General features: G+C 40.5%; 1 protein-coding gene across 2 annotated transcripts in view; it reads right to left on the reverse strand.

Annotated features, from left to right (window-relative positions):
* ADAMTS5 (ADAM metallopeptidase with thrombospondin type 1 motif 5) overlaps positions 1-18,951 on the reverse strand; it is a 51,679-nt gene extending 32,728 nt beyond the window's left edge. The window contains exons 1-3 of one of the 2 annotated variants that reach the window (XM_037743249.1): positions 18,661-18,951; positions 16,507-18,352; positions 5,984-6,116 (exon numbers count right to left, since the gene is read on the reverse strand). In XM_037743249.1, the coding sequence (XP_037599177.1) occupies positions 5,984-6,116; positions 16,507-17,610 (1,237 nt within the window). In that variant the 5' untranslated portion in view covers positions 17,611-18,352; positions 18,661-18,951. Of the gene's footprint in view, positions 1-5,983; positions 6,117-16,506; positions 18,563-18,660 lie in introns of those variants that run through there. The other variant, XM_017541913.2, reaches the window with a different exon arrangement.
* Positions 18,952-22,466: the final 3,515 nt, after the last annotated feature.

Genomic DNA, 22,466 nt, shown 5'->3' on the forward strand with positions numbered 1-22,466 from the left:
AACTGCTTGTTGATTAAAGCAATGGGTTTGCAGGTAAATATCAAGTTTAATTCTAGTTTCCTTCTCACTTCATATCTTACACGCAGTCTGGACATCTGATTCTGTGTATTTGGCTTTGGCCTGTGGTGTTTCAAGAACCTCTGCAGCTTCTCAAAATACGGCCGTGTTTAATCTAATCATCTACAGGAACAGAGTCACACACAGATCAGCACAACCAGAGAACACCTTTTAACCACACCAAAACACAGGCAGCTTTGCTGTTGTGTCTCAACCACTTCCTAAGTCTCAGCTGAATATTTGGTCTTGGCTTTTTAAGTTGCCTGAGTTTAGCTTAGGAAGCACACTGGGGTCTTTCACAGTGGAGAGATTCACTTAGTGCATTTTATAATTAACTACTATAAAGCAGAGCTTCAGCATGTTTGCAAATTATGGATTTCATTAGTCTAAATAAAATCAGATTGTTCCTCCTAGCATATTAGAAGCTGGCCCAACATCAATAAAATTATTGTTTTTAAGAACCATGTGTGCAGCAGGTGAAATCTTTATTATTACAAGTCAATAATAAAAGTTTGACAAGTTAAAATATAAACTCAAAATGTAAACTTACATTAACTTGAAAACTTTCTGCAGTTCACATTTGGACTGTAAAGTGGCTGTAAACACATTCCTGCCTCCACTCAAGGAACATGGACGGGGACTGTGTTTTTGATAGTTTGAAGTGACTTCCTGAAATGCCTTAACAATTTATAACATTCACTTGCATATAACACAAGAAGAAAAGCAATTTGCGACTGCCTATCCAGAGTCAATGTCAATCAATATCCATCTTCCAGAAGTCCATATTGGGATCAGTTGATTAGTTACCTTCATAATCTAGCTGCTTTTTTGAAAAAATTAGCAGGAAAAACGAAGTGTTCTAGTTATCAAATGGTACGTGATAAAAGTAACTTTTCATAGTTCATTTTTAACTTACGTCATTTTGACTGTAAGTAATCTAATGCCATGGATAGAAATGGTGCCAGATAGAGACTTTAACTCTGCCTCTATTTACCTTATGTGTTAATTCTCAAGGTAGGATTTTTTTTTTTTTAGGTGGGAAGCTCACTCTGTCACTCAAGCTGGAGTGCAGTGGTGTGATCATCACTCATTTTACTCTCTGTCTCCTGGCCTCAATCAATCCTCCCACCTCAGCCTCCTGAGTAGCTGGGACTACAGGCATGCACCACTATGCCCAGTTACTTTTTTAAAAAAAATTTGTAGAGGCAGGGTTTCCCTATGTTGCCCAAGCTGTTCATTTTCAAAGAAAATTTCAATTCTGTTTATTTGTGTACAAAATATACATGACTTTCTATTTTAAATCACTGTGAAGAGAAATAGGAAACAGTTGGGCACTTCCATGAGAACCTGTAGGTAGGTTAATGAAAGTGTTCTCCTTGCTCAAATATATCCTTTTACAGCTTATAGAAAAAATAAAGTAGAAAAATTATGAGAACAGCTTGGGAATCCTCTCCCAGCTTGTGTTTTGAGCATAGCAACACATTCACACTGTTTGCATAAAGGAAATTACACATTTTGGAATGAGGCGCAAGCAAATTAAAAACACTGGAAAACAGCATTCAAAACATCATTTTCATCACCATACTTTGGCCACATACACAACTTCCAAATCTAGAAAGTTGCAAATGTCTAGCAAAAAGAAAAGGGGATGGTGATACCCCATCTCTACTAAAAATACAAAAATTAGCCAGGCATGTTGGTGGGTGCCTGTAATCCCAGCTACTTGGGAGGTTGAGGTAAGAGAATCTCTTAAACCCTGGAGATAGAGGTTGCAGTAACCCAAGACAGCACCATTGCACTCCAGCCTGGGCAACAAGAGCGAAAGTCTGCCTCAAGAAAAAAAAAGGACCATTCAAGACATAGATATGGGCAAAGACTTCATGACTAAAACACCAAAAGCAATGGCAACATAGCCAGAATAGACAAATGGGATCTAATTAAATTAAAGAGCTTCTGCACAGCAAAAGAGACCATCATCAGAGTAAACAGGCAACCTACAGAATGGGAGAAAATTTTTGCAATCTACCCGTCTGACAAAGAGCTAATATCCAGAATCTACAAAGAACTTAAACCAATTTACAAGAAAAAAACAACCCCATCAAAAAGTGGGTGAAGCGTATGAATGAACGCTTCTCAAAAGAAGACATTTATGCAGCCAACAAGCATATGAAGAAAAGCTCATTATTACTGGTCATTAGAGAAACACAAATCAATACCACATTGAGATACCATCTCACGCCAGTTAGAATGGCAATCATTAAAAAGTCAGGAAACAACAGATGCTGGAGAGGATGTAGAGAAATAGGAACTCTTTTACACTGTTGGTGGGAGTGTAAATTAGTTCAGCCATTGTGGAAGACAGTGTGGTGATTCCTAAAGGATCTAGAACTAGAAATAGCATTTGACCCAGCAATCCCATTACTGGGCATATACCCAAAGAAATATGAATTATTCTATGAAGACACATGCACCCATATGTTTATTGAGGCACTGTTCACAATAACAAAGACTTGGAACCAACCCAAATGCCCATAAATGAGAGACTGGATAAATAAAATGTGGCACAAATACACCATGGAATACTATGCAGCCATAAAAATGGATGAGTTCATGTTCTTTGCAGGGACATGGATGAAGCTGGAAACCATCATTCTCGGCAAACTAACAAAAGAACAGAAAACCAAATACCGCATGTTCTCATAAGTGAGAGTTGAACAATGAGAACACATGGACACAGGGAGGGGAACATCACACACCGGGGTCTGTCAGGAAGTGGGGGGCTAGGGGAGGGATAGCATTAGGAGAAACACCTAATGTAGATGACGGGTTGATAGGTGCAGCAAACCACCATGGCACATGTATATCTATGTAACAAACCTGCACATTCTGTACATGTACCTAGAATGTAAACTATAATTTAAAAGAAAAGGAAGAGGGAAGAATGCAGGAATTGAGGAGAATTAGAATTGAGAGCATGGTCAGCTCAGACTGAGAGCTTCTCAAGGCAATCCAAAAAGCACAGCACGGGAAACAGACCAGCAAACTGTGCTACCCAAGATCTCACTGGCTGGAGGGGCAAGACTCTGTAATAATACACAGATGATCAGGAAATCTTTTGTCAGGCTATCTTTCCTAAATGTTGAAGGCTTATTTTTTATAACACATGTTCATAATATTTAGGCAAAAAGTGAAATTAAAGAATAATAAAGAGATTAGAAAATAAACTGAATGAAAGCCAGATTCCTTTATGAAAGGAGAATTGAATCCATATTTCCCTACTTCCAGATCTTAAATACCTCAGATTAGCCCATATGTAATACAAAAAGGACGTTAAGTAGAAAGTGTCTGATTGGACAATGAATCACAGGGAATTCCAATGAAATAAAGATGACTCAACCAAAAAATTTAAGTGGACACCAGGGCACAATCATATATCAAAGACTTAGGTTTGAATTTTCCATATAGAAGGCCACATTTCTCAACACTGCTTTCTTGTATAACTATGTCTAATATTCCTGTACTATTGAGAAACGTTTTTACTGTGTGTATACACACACACGTATATATTTAGTTTTAATATAATGTTTGTTCCTATCAGCATCTCGCCTTCTGCCTCTCAGACTCTGCATCAGCCCGGTAACCCAAGATCCTTGGCTTAGGAATTCAGGAAAGCTTGTAAAGGTGACCCTGCAGGGCTCTTCATTTCAGCCTACTTAACTTGAGGTCAAAGCAGTCCTGAAGAAGCTACATTTATTGCCACAGTGTTTGTCTTACAGGGAAATCTCCCAGATGCAGTCAATGTGTGAAAACCAATCACTACAAGAAAGCAGGAGAAAGGAAAGAAATTGCCCTTCCTTTAAGGAATGTGGAATCTTTTCTTTTGAAGAGCAGGATTTAAAGCCCATAATCCTGTGGATGGATGATGCCAACATTCAACTCTGCTGCTTATTCCCCATGATTTCTCCCCTTAACCTGTGACGAATCAGCTTCAGGGATTTAGAACCTTTCTTATGGGACTCCTCTCACTCTGAATGATGGTGATTAATTACTAGTGAACTTTAAAAGTCTCCTCTATTTAATTACGTCCTCTTGAGTATTTGGACTAATTCCTCTTAGTTTCCGCTGCGGATCGGAATGTTGCCTTGAGCAAGTCTCATGTTTCTCCTGCTTACTCACTCAAACACATAATAGATATGTAATAAATATTGATTAAGGTTCTGTATTAGGCTGTGTTTTTATCAGTAAGGATTAATAGGCATAAACGAGAGACATAATCCCTACTCTGGAGCTTAAATGGCATGTGTTATAAAAACACTTTCAGGCAGACCAGCTCTTCTAGTGCAGCAGAGTCATGCCTCCTCATTAGCCCACCTTATAGGGAAGAAATGAAGACTCAAAGTAACTAAATCACTTGTCTGAGATAAAACAGAGAACCCAGAGACAGAGCTGGGACTCCACTCACACCTTTGACTACTGAAGCCAGAGATGCCCGATTAATAAAACACTGAATTATTCTCATCGATGCTGTTGGATAGTTATTTACATTTAGGTTTTATGTTTGTGGTTTTCTGCTTAGGAGGTAAGAAAGATGTCACAAACATTAATGTCATGCTTAAAAATTGACATTTACTGAATTCTGTTTTACTGGGGCAATATTGTGAATTATGCAATTATACTGTACCTTGGATTAGAAGTTATTTAACTCCCCAAAGAAAACATAGCAGTTAGAAATGGATGCTTTGTGAGAATATTCTCTGCCTATTAGGAATATAAAAAAGTAGTTTTAATTCCCATTTAAAAGTTATAATTGTAACCTTAAAAAAATCAAAATCTGTTTAAATCAAAATCTTTTTTGCTATATATGGCAAAAAGTACAATAATGATCAAACCATGCTTTCCTCCCAAAAGGGTGATGCTGAGTTGATACATACATTTAAAAAGTAAATAAATTATTTAACTAAAAAGCAAAATATAAGTACATGTGGATATAAATAACACCTATTATCTTAACTCTATCCAATTTGTTCCCCAAAACACCTCCCTGAAATAGGCACTAGTATCCCTATGTTTCAGATATGAAAACTGGAGCTCAGAGTTTAAATAATTAGACCAGTGTGACATAGGTAGAAAGTATTTTAGCAAAAATTGAGCTCATTTAGGACTACATGTTGGAATTAGACAGAAAAAATTAGACACAAACATTGTGTCTAATTCCAACATCTAGTCCTAAGTGTACTAAGCCAATTTCTCATACACGTAGTAAACTAAGTCAATAATTAGGAAGCACATATTCTTTAATTTGTAAATATTTTTTAGCAATCAACTCAGTCCTATATTTATAGATGTAGAATTTAGATGTGTTCCTTAGAACAAACAAATTAGGTAAGTAAAATTTTAAGGCAAACCCTGTTGAGTGTCAGGCTTGGTTTCATTTGCCTTGCTATTAAGAACCAGACAGAAATATTTGCCATAAGCCATTGATGACCTTTGACGGGAGCCTACAATTATCACTGACAATGAAATAAAACATGTTAAATTTCTGTGCAAACTGATTAGCCCTGGATGAGTCAATACTGTTTCCAGTAACTTCTAAGAGGGACATCTCTGCATACCAAAGTTGCCTGTGACAATTTCATCCAGGGGTCATTTAGGGATGCTTAAAAAGACAGTAAAAAGACAGTAATGGTAGCATATTTCTTGTGAACTTTTAAATGACACCGTAAGAAGAAAACAACCACTGTGTTGCTGACTTTGCCTTCTCTCTCTCATGTTAGTTAACCCTAAAAGTGCAAATATAAACAAATTAAATCCTCAATGGTACATGTGAACCAGGATAAATCTGGAATTAATTGCGCAGTATTTTGGTTCCTGTTGCAGCTGTTACAAGTGTTTGATTTGGTGAGGGAAAAGAAAAGGCGCTGCATACCGATTTCGTGAGCCACAGTGAAAGCCGCGTGGAGGCCATCATCTTCAATCACAGCACAGCTGCGCTCTGGAGAACATATGGTCCCAACGTCTGCCATTCCCAGGGTGTCACATGAATGATGCCCACATAAATCCTGCCCGGGAGAAAAAAAGAAATCATTAAAATCAATTTACATCCAGAAGGAGCCACCACATACAGCCCCTTGCTTACCCCAAATGGCAAGACGGGGATATGTTTACGGTATCACCTGTTCCTCTCTGGAAAGATTCCAAAAGCAAACTCAAGGCAGAGACTCCTCTAAAGTACGCTGGAACCCAGAAACACAGAAGGATAAAGGAACTCAATTACAGTTAAAAAGATGTCTTAGGATTGTAGCTTGTCTATTACAATAGCACCCACAGCCTTAACAAAGCTGTAATGCATGTACGTCTCAGATCACTTTCCCATATGGTCATGCTTAGGAAAGTCCTAAAATTCTGATGGAAATTCATGCTAAATTTATCAAAATCTGGCATCGTAATTTGTTTTCTATTACAGGGGCAAACTGCAACCAGACATCTGCCACAGAGTATAAATTTATTAGGAATTTGGGTAGAAAAGTAAATTTTATTCCTTAATTCTTTGAAGGGTCATCTTTTACTCCCAAAATGAGCTGTAATTGTATAAATTGTGTCTACTGAAATCTGCATTTTTACTCAAACATTTAATATAGCATTTCTCCACCTGACAAATCTGCAGAAAATATATGCCATATATAAGTTGTGTGTACATGAGTATATACATTTTTTCTGGTAAAAAGTCATAGCTTTTCATAGATGTCATATAATCTTTTAAGAGATTCTCAGATAGGAACATTACCCCACCCGCTAATGGTTAAAAATGATCAATTTAGATGAAAGGAACCTCAACAAGCCTCGTAAGATATGAAACATAAAGAGAAAACATAAGCCATAACTTTTTGACATGACATATTCATAATGATAAACTTTCCCTTTAAATGCCATTTGAGTATTAATAGACATTAACGTTTCTTGTGGTTGACCACAATTTTCTATGAAAATTTACTAACAATGTGCACATTTATATCCCCAAAGAGCAAGATCTTGTTTCTAGTAAGCCATAGATAATAACTTCAAAAGGAATAGTTTTAAAAATATATTATTTCAAAAGACATTTATTAATTAAAATAATGAATGTTTATTATATTTTATAAAATAAACAAAGTTTATTAGTTAAAATAATAAATGTTTCTTATTATACAGCAATCATCTTTGTATGCCTAATTTCCATACTCTCCAGCTTATACAGTAGGAATTCAACAAACGTTTGCTTAATTGAGTTGAATTGTGACCTACAGCCATATGCATTATAGTGCTCTCACATCTTTAATATGCTGTATGCTAGCAGAATGTCAACAGGCTCCAGACAACCAGAATAAGGCAATGTGACTACATAACCAATGCTACATACTCAATGGCAACATATTCTTCTAACCCTTTCTTATTTTGCTACATAAAAATCCAACCAAGGTGAAAAGCATTTAAAAGCTCAGTGGTATTTTCTCCTCTTACTATGTTCTCAGGTCCTTACTGTGTTCTGTTTATTATGAGTTCTTAGCTAAGATAAGTTACAGTGTGGCCACCATGTTACCGTAGCTTTAGACAGTGGAAATCTCAGACGAGTAGGCTTGGTTAATCATGTCACAAAACCAACAGCCTTCCAAAGTTTCCTGTGTATCCTCACATGTCATCCTGTGGGATACCAAATTACAGCTGTTGCGAACAAATTAGTAGGTTTTCAAATTGAAATTGGAACACACTTTTGCATAATAATCAGTCTTTGAGATAATAATATAGTACAATACATTTTTAACCCCCTCCCCCACAATCATTTCAGTATCTCCAGGACCAAAAACCTAGGTCATCATGACTTAAGGGAGCTGCTAGACACTGTAGGTTATATCTGTACACAATTTTTAAAAACAAGATTTACGTTTATAATATCACAATTTGGGGTTATTATCTTTAAGTAATAAAATCCAACGATTACATATTCCCTTTTTACTCTTTATGAATAAGCTTGGATGAAGAGCCACAGCAAAGGGAAATGGCTCTCCTGTTCTGGATAAAGATTAAACTAGATCCTTAATATCTCTCTGTTTACTGCTAATCAATTGCTCATTAGAGGCCATCAACCCTCCTTGTCATCCTTGAATTGGATTAAATGCATTTGGCCTATTGCCACAGAAATGTGACAAAATTATGAACAGAAGCACTTGTTATTTTTTTAACCACACTGATTAAACTCCTTGACTACTCAGCCACACTATATATTTCTGTAGCTATAATTATGTAAACTGGTAACCTTTCTATTTCACTCACACAATTTCAAATCTTGGCAGTACAGTTACACTTTCAGCCTCAAGATTTATAATGAACATCTGAATTTCCTTGTGAACAACGTTAATTTCAATGAATTAAAACTAATGTGCATCAAATTGTTAAGAATACAGTGTATCACATTCATGTCTACTTTCTGGTGATGATTTCTAACATTTATAGGTATAAACTTTATTTGAAGTTTATAGAATACTTTCTTAAATTATTAAATTCTGAGCAAGGATAAATATATTGAGGCAATAGCATATGTATACATATATGTATACATAAATATGCACATGCTATTATATATATATATACACATATACATATATGAAATACATATATATGCTATACACACATATATATGTATATATATGTGTATATATATGTGTGTGTATATATATGTACATACTATATATATATGTGTGTGTGTATATATATATATACATATACATATACATATATAAATCTAGGTTGGGAGGCAGAAGATACTGGAGAGATATGAATCACATACAATAACATGTAAGAGGTAAATGCATTAAAAGTACTGATGAAAGCTTATTTGTTTGTTCAGTGTAGATCTGAAAGTAAATCATATCTTTGTCATATCAAAGAAGGATTGTTTTATGAAGAATCGATATCACCATTTTGTGGAGAGTAAGGCAATAGAAGATTTAGTAAAATATCAAGGTTGCAAGAGTATGCAGAGATTTATCCAGTGGTTTTGTGGTATGGTTTTGGCCAGGATACAAGACTGAGACATTGTGTCTAACTCAGATGTGTATTCATGATGGTCGGCACCACCGACAGAGATTTGATAGAAAGGTCATTGATACTGTGACCATTCACCAGGTATGACTTTTAGAAGGCTATAAATATGGCCAAGCTTGTGATTTATCATAGAATTTTGAAGCTGTAATAACACCCAAGATCTACTGGGTACTTTCTGGGGATGGGATGGGGGTTAGAGAGCCAGCAAAGCATACTGCTTTGAGAAGCAGATGCTCAGAACATGAATGCTGACACAGGTAGATACCATCACAGCTGCAGCAACAACAGCTGAAATCAAGAAAGAATACCTTATATAGGAGTAAAATAACAGCAACTTCTCTTTCTATAGATTTTACCTCTTGGTATGGGCAAGCATAGAGCACAAGGGAAGAGCATAAAAGAGAGTTTAACTAGGTTTCAGATATCTACCCATCTGCCTACACAATTCTTAGTGAAGAGAGATTAGTGATAGAAGAATTAATCTGGTGTGGTACATATTTTAGTCATAAGTACTACCTACACACACACGTGCACACACACACACACAGAGGCACATTTGTTCTGTGAATCTCGTTCTTAAGGAGTCATTTGCCTTTCTGGCTACCTATCCAGCAATCCCCAATAATAGCAGTTTTAATTTTAGACGTCAGCAGAGACTACATTAATTGGAATTGTTAGGCCAACCATTACAATGACCCATTTTATACAATCTCTATCCTTCTCTCTTGATATAACTATGGGATACCAAACACACAGAGCCCAATAGGTTAGGGGCCCAGGGCTCCAGGAATATTTATTCCTAAAACAATTATCGTGTGCCTACAGTCTGCCAGACATTGTGTGAAGTGCTGACACTGTGGTAAATAGATGAAATAAGATCTGAACCTGAGCTTTAAGGAACATCATGATCTAAGAAGCTAAACAGATATATCAAGAACAAAGCAAACTGTGACTGCCATTATGAACAGATCTTTGAGGGAGAACAGAAGACGCATTGATGAACTCTCCTTGAGGGAATCAATAAAGGTGTCTCCACGTAAGTGAGTGGATTTGATAGCCTGGGAGGAAGAATATTCTGGCAAGGAAAGACTAGTGGAAAAATAATGGAATGGTAAAAGGCAGAGTCTTTTTTAGGAATGACAGAAGGTTTGTTGTGGCTGGAACACAGGATCTGCTGAGTCAAGGGTTAACAGGGAAGCTGGAAAGGGTCTGGGCCCAGGGCTCTAAGTCAGGAAGTTTTCTCTGACAAATATGAGGTAAGAAAGGGAAGAAGAGATGGAGAAAATTGGAGTCTGGGGGTAGGGGAGTAGATGCTTGACTGAGTCATTTTGGTAAACAGAATTGGAGGCTGGTTAGAGACAATGAATGGAAAGTAGATTGTTTTTAATTCGATGCTGTTAGTAAAAAGCACTGTGTAAATCATTTACATGCTTTGAGACAAAGTTCCTTCATCATTAACATAAGGAGTTTGGTCCGGGTGATCTTTAGGGTTTGTTCCAACTACACACATCTTGTTATTAACTAAAAGCATTCCAATTTATAATGAAACAAAAGCTCTGGGGCCTTAAATGCCCAAAATCTCAAGCTTTTGCATACTGAAGCTGAAATTCAAACCTATATCTAAACACCCAGAATCCTGAACTTACTTCACCATGGTTTTGCTAAATCATCACTTATGTTATTCTTGACATTAATCTTATGGTCAAGCAAATTTCTTTTTTGCAGCAAATAAAGAATAGCCTGGATTTATCTCTATGCTATGTTGGAAAAAACTTGATAATTTAGAGGTATACTAAATATATAAAATACACCATGAAAGATATTCCAGAAAACAAGAAAATGGAAGTACTGAATAAGAAAACTTGTGACATCATTAACTCGCCTCCTTCTCTCACCCATCACGTATAATTAGCCACTGTAAGTCACTGTAGTGCTCCTCTATTTCTCATTTTTTCCATTATTGCTTCCTGCCCGAATTATCATCTGAGACTTCTAACTGGACCCTTTTCCTCCTGTAACTTCCCTATCTAGATGCCGTAGTCAATTACCTTCTTAGAGCACAGATCTTATTAGATTCCTCCAGTCCTTCACATCAGCCTTAGCCTGGCATTCAAAACCTTGCACAATACGGTTTCAGTCTTTCTGTCTGCCTCCACTGTACCTTCCTGTTCCATTCTGTCCACTATTTTGTGCATATCTCAGGAACATTTTGGCCTCTGAACTTCTGCCCAAGACATTCCCTCTGCTACAAATAATTTTTACTCACATCCACCTCTTCCTAAAATTTCTTGACCCAGTCTATGCCTCTCAATTCCTAATGCTACTGCTTTAGTTTAGACCACCTTGAGCCTCCTCTTGAAGATTTTTGAAACAGCCTGCTCACCCAGGATCTAGTTGACTACTTAGACCAGAGGGCTTATTTCAAAACACACCTCTGATCATTGATGTCTTCCTACTAATGTTCTTTTCATTGATTGCCATTGCACTTAATTTATAATGAAGGCTCCTCAGCACGGTGCAATAGACTGAATTGTGTCCTCTCCAAACTCACATATTTGGAGATACAGCCTATAGGGAGGTAAATGAGGTTAAATAAGGTCATGGGGATAGGACTCTGATCAGATAGGATTAGTGTTCTTAGAAGAAGTGATACCCACCAGTGTTCTGTTTGTATGTGCAGGCAGTGGAAAGGCTATGTGAGTACACAATGAGAGGGTGGCCATTTACAATGCAGGAAGAGAGACTTCACTAGAAATCAGACTGGCTAGAATCTTGATCTTAGACTTTCCAGCCTTCAGAAGTGTGAGAAGATATACTTCTGTTGTTAATGCCACCCATTTTACAGTATTCTGTTATGGTGGTCAGAGCAGACCAATAGATACAGTGTATAGTTGTTTTTTTTTTTTTTTATTAAATAAATGGTTGTTATTATATTCTCCAGACCGATCTATTACCATTCCCCATTGAACATGATGGTTTGGTAATGTCTGCAATGCCTATATCCTCCTTATGTATCTGGTTAACTCCCACTCTCCTAAAAATTGAACTCAGATGGGGTCAGCAACCTTCTAATGCACTTCCATGATACCTTACAAATACATCTATTGTAAGAGTCATCATGCTGTACAGCAATTACCATTTCTTTGTCTGTTTCCAGGAACAGATTCTTAAGAAAGGGCCCACTTTTTAAACCTCTGAATCCCTCACTGCCTATGAGGAGCATATTACATATTTGAATAAATTAGTGATAATACTTTAGTTTAGAGAGCAGTAGACAGGACTGTCTTCTCTGTCTGCCATTTGTTAGCTGTTACTCTAAGAAGATTACCTCTGTTTCTCTTCATATGAATTCCTTGTCTGTCAAAATAATTATACAATGGTTGCAGATTGTTGAAAGGATTAATTATAAAATAGTTTGTGGCCATGGATAGTACATAAGAAATGCTCAGTAACAGCTGGTTGAATCCAAATCCAATCTGTCCATCCTTTGAGGACCAATTCAATTCTACATTTGCAATGAGACCTATATAAAGGTCCATAAGCAAAATTAACTGTTACTTTCCTTTTCCTTTCACAGACTTTTGTTTATATCTTAATATGGCATTTATCAGAGTTTTCCTAACATTAGAGTGATTGACAGATATATCTGTTTCCTCTCTGCTGGTAAAACGCCTAGTGTGCTGGGACCAGATATTTTCCATCTTGCTACCTTAAACTGTCTACATGAGTCTACACATAGGAGGTGCATATAGGCAGGTACTGAATAGATTTTACCTAACATCCCTCACAGCTTATCGTAAAAATGTTAACTAGAGCTGCTTACTCTGCTACCCGTTTCCCCATTTCTGAGTTATTCATCCTTTTATTGATTAGGATTGACCTATAGGCTGATTCCTTGACAAGGGTTCACTTTTGACTTTAAATGAGATTTAAACTCAAATGCGTGACTGAACTGGTCAGTTTAGGCAGCAAGCCGGTAAGAAAAAAGCACGTCCCTCTCCCTCTTTCAAACTTCTGGTCTTCCTCTAGTGCCCCCTGTCGTCAGAACCAAGCCAGGAGCCACTTGGTAAAGGAGAAGTACCATGTGTGGGGATCCGGCCCCAGCATTGTAGAGCGGCATGTAAAGAGCTTTAGCTGAAACAGTGATCTATCAACTGGCATATTGCTAGTTAGTGAAAGGGAATTAGGTTTTTATATTGCACAATCTCTTAGTTGGTTTGATTTCAATTCAATGTTTTCAATCTATGAAAGAGTAAGGCTTTTCCTGCTGTCATGCAGGGATGGAGGAATGTTAAACAATTTCCTATTTTGTTATCCAGCAGGTAGGCTTTTATTTCTAAAGAGTGAATGGTCTAAAAAAATGACTGTAAGAATTTGTCTTTAAAGAAATTATTTTAAAACAAAAGAGGACGTCCGGAACAAGGAAAGGATTCTGGAAAGCAAAATTAAATCCTGGGGAGATTGGATTTCTGCTGTTTGATGGCAGAAGTGGTGTGAATTCCAGCATTAGTGCCATTTCGGAATGAAAACGGCTTCTATGCCAGAAAATTGACTGGTGTTAACTCCTTCTAATTAGAATAGTACTGGAGTGCTGGGTACAGTCCTGACAGTGAAGTGTGTTCATTTGATAAATGAATTACCAGCACTATTCTACTGACTTCCAGATACAACATTCAAGGTGGCCTCAGCTAGTAAACAGAGGTAGAAAACATATCCTCACACATTCGCTTCATGCCTGAAAAACAAGCAATTTAGGAGAAGACATCTGGACCTAAATTTGAACAGGACTCAGAGCCCATCAAAACATGGATTTGATGGCTAGGCGTCTGACTGCTAAGCAACGTACTTCTTACATTCAAAACAGAATTGTAAAACTAGAATCTTGGTGCCAACTCTGGGCATTTCTCATTGAAAAGGAAATAGCCCTGAAAGTTTTCATCAGGCCTTAAGATATCTGATTTTCATGAGCTGGAAGACCTCAGATCTTCTCTCCTCAGCCTTCTTGTTTTTCATATTCTGAAGTATTAGGCAGAGATTAACTTTGCTTTGTGAAATACTCTCCAATGAATGCTGCATAAAGGCCTTGAAATATGTTTTCAGCCCCTTAATTAGTAGCAGTCTTTTAAATTAGGCACATCTATTCCAAATACACATGCATTTCAAATATTTGCTTCTTGCAAAGTTAGATGTATATACTACAGGGGCAGCCAACCACAAATGAGATTTGCTTTCCTAAAAGTATGCTTCTGGTTGGCAAGGAAACCAGGGAGGGCCCATGTGAAATATTTTCCATGTGTAGACTAGTTTGAAAAATGAATGTCCTTATAATACTGACAAAAATTAAGATGGACCATTAATTTATTTCTCCTTTGCTTTTTATCTATTTAAAATATGCTGTTAGGTTTCAGACTTCGGAAAAATAGGACCAGTGAACTACCCAAACAAAAAACAAATTCAGAAAAAGCAATCTACAAATCATTGAGAATCACTGAGTAGTTCCCTGTTTTCTGGGAAACAATTAGGAACATTATTGGGCAGGATGTAGGAAGTAACAGACCTTCTATTAATTTTTATTTATTTTAAAATTGTGAAATGTGGATTTGTGTTTAAAAATGAAAGTGAACTACTAAAATGACCTACTCCCTTGGAGCAGTATGCTTACAAAAGTATTTCTTCCTCTTTCTTAAGAGAACCTCCTTCCACAAACTCTCCAAAGACTCCTGCTTGGCATCCTCTTGTGATGCAGTAAAGCAAGGAAACCCAGACATAGAAAGTTGCTTACCAAAAAAAAAAAAAAAAAAAAAAAAAAATAAGGAACTTGGAAACCAAACAAGAAAGGGATAGTTTTACAGAACTTCACTTTACAGAGAAGGCTACAAATGAATGTTCTACCATTTGAAAGACTAACGTGTAGAGGAATTAAAAGATGGCTTCCAGAAAATCACTTAATGAGGAAAAAAATTTTTTCCATTGTGCACAGCACTGAGAACTGCCTGGCTCTCCCTAAACTGCCGCGCTCCAGCATCTTTGTTTACATGTGGTTTACATTAATGTCCACCCTATGAACCACAAGTGTTTCTCTACTCCAAATTTATCAACACTTTCCCTTCATACCAGAGGTGTCTTAGTAAAAATAGAAGAATTAGGTAATGAAGCTGTGTGATTCTAAAGTCTCCTGCAATCCATCGTGTAATTTCTTATCCTTGTTCTGTTTGCTTCATTTCATACCATGATTTTACATCATACCTCAAAGTTTGTAGTCTTTTATCTATTCTGGATGGATCTCAAACACTTAAACAATGAGCTTTAAAAGTCAATTACCAGGTATTGAAGAGGCACAACTTAAAGCTGCCAGTCAGAGTAGAGTTGTGACAATTGAGACTAGAACTATACCCAAGCCAGGCCCCAAACCAACCCAGACTTTTTGTGTAAATGTCACACAAACGTGGTAGTCAAACACGGTGTAAATAGATACTACATTCTCTCCAGAGCCTCTGAGCCTTAAAGATCCATTTCTTTTCTTCCCCATAGCCATCCTTCTTAAAAGGGAGAAATGCTGGGAACACATTTCTTCCTCCTGTCTTGACTCTTCGCCCAGTTCTTCTGCACTGGCGCTTCGGAAACATAGTCATCCAAAACCCAAACATGCAAACGGGATGTGACCCTCCCTAGGCGGTGGAGTTGGCCTGGGCAGTGCCTACAATGCACTGGTGACTGAGCAAAGGAGCTGTTAAGGAACCTCACAAGTTTGTCCTCTCAGCTGATTGGGTCTCTCTACCCTGCTGGCCCGCCCACATTTCTCTCTTCCCAGGAGCTGAGATTCCACGGTGGATCTGTAAGAACTCCATTAGGAATCCAACCTGGAAAAGAATTCCTTTTCCCTTCTCATGTGAAGAAGAAGGGGTTCTAGTAAAAAGGTGTGGACATTTACAAAAGAAGGCCATCGGACAACAGTGACTACCGTGAATGAACCATCAAGGTTGGACACTTATTTTTACTGTAAAGAAGACCCATGATCCCAAAGGCAATCTTGTTTTCCTTTCTTTTCCCCATTTAACTGTATCATTTCCCCAAGCATTCTAGTGCCTTATGTTTATGTTCCCATGCCGCAATACCTCAGACTACATGACATGCAGCATTACTGATTCTTCATGATTACTTAACCAGGTCTTGGCATTTAAGGCAAAATATTCTGTGGGGCTAACCTGAATACAGGAGCAGAGTTGAAGGCTGTTGGATTTCCCGCAAGAAGCAGTTAAACACATCCACAGCTGCAGGAGGTTTGTGGGAGAAGCAAAGCCACCAGCAAGATTCCCTCCGACCTACCTCCTGATCCCAGGGCTGGGACCCCCGCATCCCGGCTGGACCTACCTCACGAGTAAACAGGATAGCTGCGTCGTAGTGCTCCTCATGATCATCTCCCAGCTGGTTGTGTTGGTGCTGCCACTTGCAAAAGTTCTTGAGCGTGGTGGCCGCATTCTTGCTCACCTCCAGGCTCTTGTCCTTGTCGCCCAGCACCACCACCTTCACCACTGCCAGACGGATGTGGTTCTCGATGCTGGCATGGCTGTACAGCCTATTGGCAATGGAGGCCAGGGTCAGCAGGTAGTGCTGCAGGCCCCGGCCATACAACCGCGCCATGGACGCATCAGCCACCAGAAGCAGCTCCACCTGGCGGGCCCGGGAGATGGAGCGGCGCCGCCGCCGCCACCACGTCTGCGGTCCTGGACCCCCAGCTGGCGAGAGAGCGAACTGGTCCAAGAGCTGCGAGGCCAGCGCTGCGCGTTGGCCCGGGCTGCTGTGTGCCGGGGGACGCTCGTGAGGCTCTGGTGTGGACGTGGGGGTCTCACAGCTGGCGCGCTGCGGCAGGGCCTCGAAGCTGAAGCCCTCGCGGGTGTAGACGTGCAGGATCCTCATGGACCCATCCCCGTACACGCGCCCCGTTTCCTCCTCCGCCCAGGGTCTGTGCAGCAGCGGCTTCAGGATGTAGCGCGCGTGCTTGACAGCGAAGAAGCCATCGAGTCCCCCACAGAGGTCAAAGACGGCCAGTGAGCGGGGACTGCCGTCCACTGTGCCCCGGTAGAAGCAGTGGCTCCGGTGGCTCCAGGGCACACTCGTCCCGCCTCCTGCGGGCACGAAGCCAGCAGTGCCCACCGAACCATCCCGCTCCAGGTCCAAGAGGAACCTCCGGCCGCCCGCGTAGACGAGGTAGCCCACCTTGCCGCCACCGGAGTAGATTTGGTCGATGTTCTGCACCAGCCCCCTGCTCCTGCGCCGCTGCGCCAGGGGGTGCGGGTGGCCCGGAGGCTCAGTCCGCTCCTGCACCTCCTCCCCCTGCCGCCAGCGGGGCTGGGCTGCTGCTGCAGCAGTCGGAGGCTGCCCGGCTTTATCCTGGGCAGGTGCCGCGGCGGGGCCGGCTGTGGCCAGGGGCAGGCGGAACGCGCACAGCAGCAGGGACGCCCACCCGAGCAGCATAGTGCGCTGCCCGCGGGGAGGGGCTGCGCAACGGGGACTTTATGGGTATTTGTTGTTTGCTATGAAGTTACCAGGGCGGGGGATGGGGACACACACACACACTTGCTTGCAAGGTTGAGTCAAGTGCCGGAGGGAGGGGGGCCCGGCGGCAGCGCCAGCCTGTCCAAGCTGCGGTGCCAGCGTGCGAACTTTTCTTTGTTGCTTGGGAAATGTTTGGATTTGTGCTCCAGAAAAAGGAGGGAAAAAAAAAAAAAGAAAGAACAGATTTAAAAAAAAGTCGGATAGTGGAGATTCAGCAAAAACGGGAAAAGGAATGAAAAGACAAAACGAAAAAACCACCAAATGCAGACAGGATCGCTGCTCCAAGAAAAGCAAGGAAGGTACCGCGCACCCGGCCGGCAACTGGTGCGCGCAGCCTCCCGCCCCCGCGCTGCGCTGGACTCGCCGGCTACGGAGGTTCCAAGCTCCGGGGCCCACTTCCTTTCTTATTTTGTGGGTTTCCTTGGCTCTGCTGGGACCAGGAGGAAGAGAAGAAAGAGAGGGGGAAAAGCCATAAAAATTAAAACAAAAACGCAGCGGGCAGCCTGAGGCGAGCTGGCGAAGCGGCGTGTGTGTGTCCCTCTGGCTGCGGTGTCTTCCTACCCGCCGTCATCCCCAGTCGGCCGCTGCGAGCGCAGAGAGCAGCGCGAGCGCTGTGAAGATGCGAGGAGGTGGAACAATGAATTTATAGCGGCATGCCATCCTGCAATGGCAATTTCAACAATTCGTCACTGCACACTGCCTCTTAAAGGGAGAGCTTCCCCCACCTCTCCCACCCTTCCCGGTCCGCGCCTAATCAGACGGGGGAGGGCAAAAGAGGAGGGTGATCTAGGAAAGGGAGACCAAGTAGGAGGAAGGGACTGGGACCCGGAGAGGTGGAAGGAGGGACGAGGAGGGAAAAAAAAGTAATGGAGCAAGAAAAACAGATTTCCTTGGCCACTTTTAAAGCCACACGGCTCTGGGTCTGTCTGATATTTCACAACTGATTGGGGTTGGCCAACCTCGGCTTACCTCATCTCCTGAACGGGTGTTTTGGTGTGTTTTTAAAGTTATTGAGACGTTTCAAGTCTCTCCCTGCCTGCTCCTTGCCTGCTTTTCTCGCCCTCGGTGGGAAGTTCCTGCTGCAAATTTTCCTCCTTCGCACACCGGTGCGCTTGCAGACCGTGCAACTCCATCCACCCGTCAGAGCTTTTCAGTGTCCCGTGCGTCCCCTACCCACCGCGTTCCCTTCGCTTCCTCCCCTCTGTCCCGGCACCCGGTTTCTTCCCTCTCCATTCTCCAGCGTCTTCGTGCTTTGAGGCTCGCGGGATTCCGGCTCCGGGTGACTAACTTCTCCCGGCCACCAGCAGAGCTGCTGGGCGGTCGGAGAGCCCAGGGCGCTTCCTGGCGCTCTGCGGTGCCCTGGGGCAAGAACACCCGCGGCCTGGGGACTCCGTAGCTTTTTGTTCAAACGGCTGGTTCCCCGCTTTCTCCAGCGTGCCTTTCATCAGGGTCCACAATCTGTCCCTTAATCCTGGCCCACTGGAACTTCCTTTGCTATAAAAACCTCAAGGCGGGAAAGAGTTAACTCTTAAAGGGAATTCTGCTCATTTTTTTCTTCCAGAAAGATTTAAAAATTTTGCGCTCACACTTTTTATGTTTTTGCTTAAATGATAATTAAATAATAAATTCCTATATCTGTTTTTGTCTTTTCTAAAGCAAGCACTTATGGCCATAGACCTTGACCTACCTTCGTTCTCAAAAATTCCTTTTAGAAGAAAAAGAATACTTTTGGGGGAAGGAAGATTGGTGCTTATTAGTACGCGGATGGCATTATCACTGCTACTCATTTTCTCTATCCTCTTTGTTTCCTCTAATTATCATTCTAAAAAGGGAGAAGGAAAACCCGATGACTTTCTAACCAATACCTGGTAAGGATTAGAAGGTCTACCTACACTGTAGGGCTAAGAGCTCCGTCCATCCCCCCATTATTCTTCAGGCTAATTAACTAATGAACCAGTGAAAAATGAATGTGGTGTAATTAACACATTTCCATCTTTTTCTGCGTTTAACTTTGGTGATGCTGGGGATAGCAGAGCGGGTGCCTCAATAGTTCCCACGCTGATCACTTTCTCTGGGAGGGAACCATGAGGGTCCAGGGCTGGATGGAGGTTCTTGGAACAGCAATAATTTCTGGAAAGAATTACAGAATTGCCCGGCAATGATGCCCATTGCCTTGTGCCTGGAACACCCTCTGGAGTCATGTGAGAGGCCGACATAACATTTTGTTTTAACTTATAAACTAAGAGATCATTGGGGCCTAGGGACATCCAACAGCCCCTGATGGGTTCTGACATACATCAGGACTAGGGAGGCAGTTAATTATTGCTGAAGGCCATCGCTTGATAATTCCACAATGCCTCAGCCTCTCAGTGGCCAGTTGCCCCAGGCCCATGCTGCCACCTGGATGGGTCAGGATAGGAAGTTCCAGCAATATTCTCTGTCCCACCAAGGCCTTTGAGCCTTGCATTAACCATTCTCTCTCCCGTGGTCCTTGCTTTGCACCTACGAATAGCAAACTTTATCTTTTTAACCAGTTACACTGAAAAAAGTCTGATATTTGGCACTAAACGCCATTTCTAATACAAGCTTGGTTCAATTAATTTAACGATTTCGTCATTGTTCATTTTAAAGAATCATTTTGATAGGCATTTTAGGTGACTGTGGTTTAAATTTGTTAATTACAATTCTTTTCATTCACAGACAGATTTGTTATTTAGGGTTTCAGGAAGTTCCAACAGATTTTCTTTTCTTTCTTTCTTTTGTTTTTTAGATGGGGGTCTTTCTGTGTCACTCAGGATGGCCTTGAACTCATGGCCTCCGGGGATTATCCCACCTCAGCCTCCTGATTACCTGTGACTGCAGGCACGAGACACAGTGCCAGCTTGAATTTTTTTCTTAATGAAGCTTTTCTGCTCTTTCACAACACTGTGCTGAATGCCGAATCTGAATTTTATGCCTTTAACTATATAGTGACATATATAATCTGTTTATTCAAATGTTTAGAAATACATGGGGAGGACAGCATAGACACAGATAAAATTCCAAACATGAATATCAAGCACAAAATATTTACTAGAGTCACATATTCACAAGGAAATAAATACTAAATCTTATGAATACAATGAGTAAATTCTTACATCTCAGAAAATGTCTAGTTGGATATAAATTTTTTTTAGAAAGTAACTTGGAGACTTTAGAAACCTCATTTGGTAGTATTTTAAAAATATTACACTAGTGGATTAGGATGAGCTGCTATGTTGTGGAAAAAATTACCATCTGTCAGTCTAAGAAAGTAATTTGCACTGGATAAAAGTAGCTGAACTTTTTATTTTTACAGTAGAAAGAAAAAATATTTTTCTTTAAGCAGACTAATTGCTATTCTAAGTAACAATTTTATTTGTGCATATTTAAAGAGAAATTTCCACTGCATTTATAGAGTATTATGATCACAAATACCACTGATAAATGACTTTACATTTCCCAAATGGAAGAAGGACTTACTACTCCAGAACATTAGAATTTATCTTGGAGATCAGGTAGGGCAACTTCCTTCATCTAAGAGTGAAAAGCTGAGAACTAGAGCCCCAAATGGCTCGCCTATGGATAAAAAGTCTACTATTGGCCAAATGTCCTGAAACCTAAATCTCCCATCTCCTAATTGGGCTCATTCTACAGCATTTCTTACAAGGTATACAGTTTAATAAATATCTATCAATGTTCTATGGCAAAGTGCTTTATGAGGCTCTCTGGAGGCATGAGAAGATCAACAAGTCATGAGTAATGTTTGGAGGAAACTCACAATTTAGAGATGGAGCCATTTGTGTAACAGATTCACAGAATACAAACTGGAAAATCGAAATATAAAGCAAGAGAATAACTCCTGCAGGTGCTCTGAGCCCTGTATTTTCAATATAGCTCCACGCCGTAGGATTTGTATACCCTTGTTAGTAGTATTTTCTCAAATTTCCATTTGCTAAAGTGTCATTTCCTACTCCCCACCCCAAACTATGATTTTAATGGTAAGAGTGAGGAAATACCTGACAGTAAAATATTCCCTTCCAGCCAAACACCTGCTCCTTGCCTCCCATGTAGAAGAATTACAATCTCTCAACTCTGCGTTTTCGTTTCCCACATCAAGATCCCTACCCTAGGCCTGCTGCATTGGAAACCCTTTTAATATCAGCACCTTTGGTGGTAGCAGGGTATATGGATTCTGTGGGTAGAATCTCCATTACTAAGCACCACTACTTCATGGGACCATTAATGAATGCCTGAGACTCTGGGTGAGCTTTTTCCTTTTGTGACACTCGTGTTGCAAATACTAGTTTTTAGAAGGCTTTGTTTCAAAACCAAAGGTTACACTTTGAGAGTGACTCTAGCTTTGATATGAATTCTTCATTTTTAGAGGTTGAAACTACATCTGAATAGTCCTTCTCCCCTTCTTTTCCAGCTCTTTTCCTTCCTGTCTATCCCCTTTGACATTTACAATGGCAGAACATGCATCCTGATGCACTAATGCATGTATACCCAATCTCATATGCATTAGTACACACAACACAGGGCAGCATCCACGTGGCACACACATATTCACTAGAAGTCGTGTTTCCCTCTAGGCTGCACTGATGGATTAATAGAAATCCTAATCAGAGATCAGATAATAGGAGAGGGAATTAAACAAACCATTCCCTGCCCTCAGGAAGAACACTTCCTAGAGACCTGTATTGTAGAGATTCCTTTTTTTACCTCTCTCAGGAAATGTTACTTGAATGCCTGAT

Source organism: Cebus imitator, unplaced genomic scaffold, assembly GCF_001604975.1.
Source record: "Cebus imitator isolate Cc_AM_T3 unplaced genomic scaffold, Cebus_imitator-1.0 Scaffold138, whole genome shotgun sequence".
In the NCBI taxonomy this organism is placed as follows: Eukaryota; Metazoa; Chordata; class Mammalia; order Primates; family Cebidae; genus Cebus; species Cebus imitator.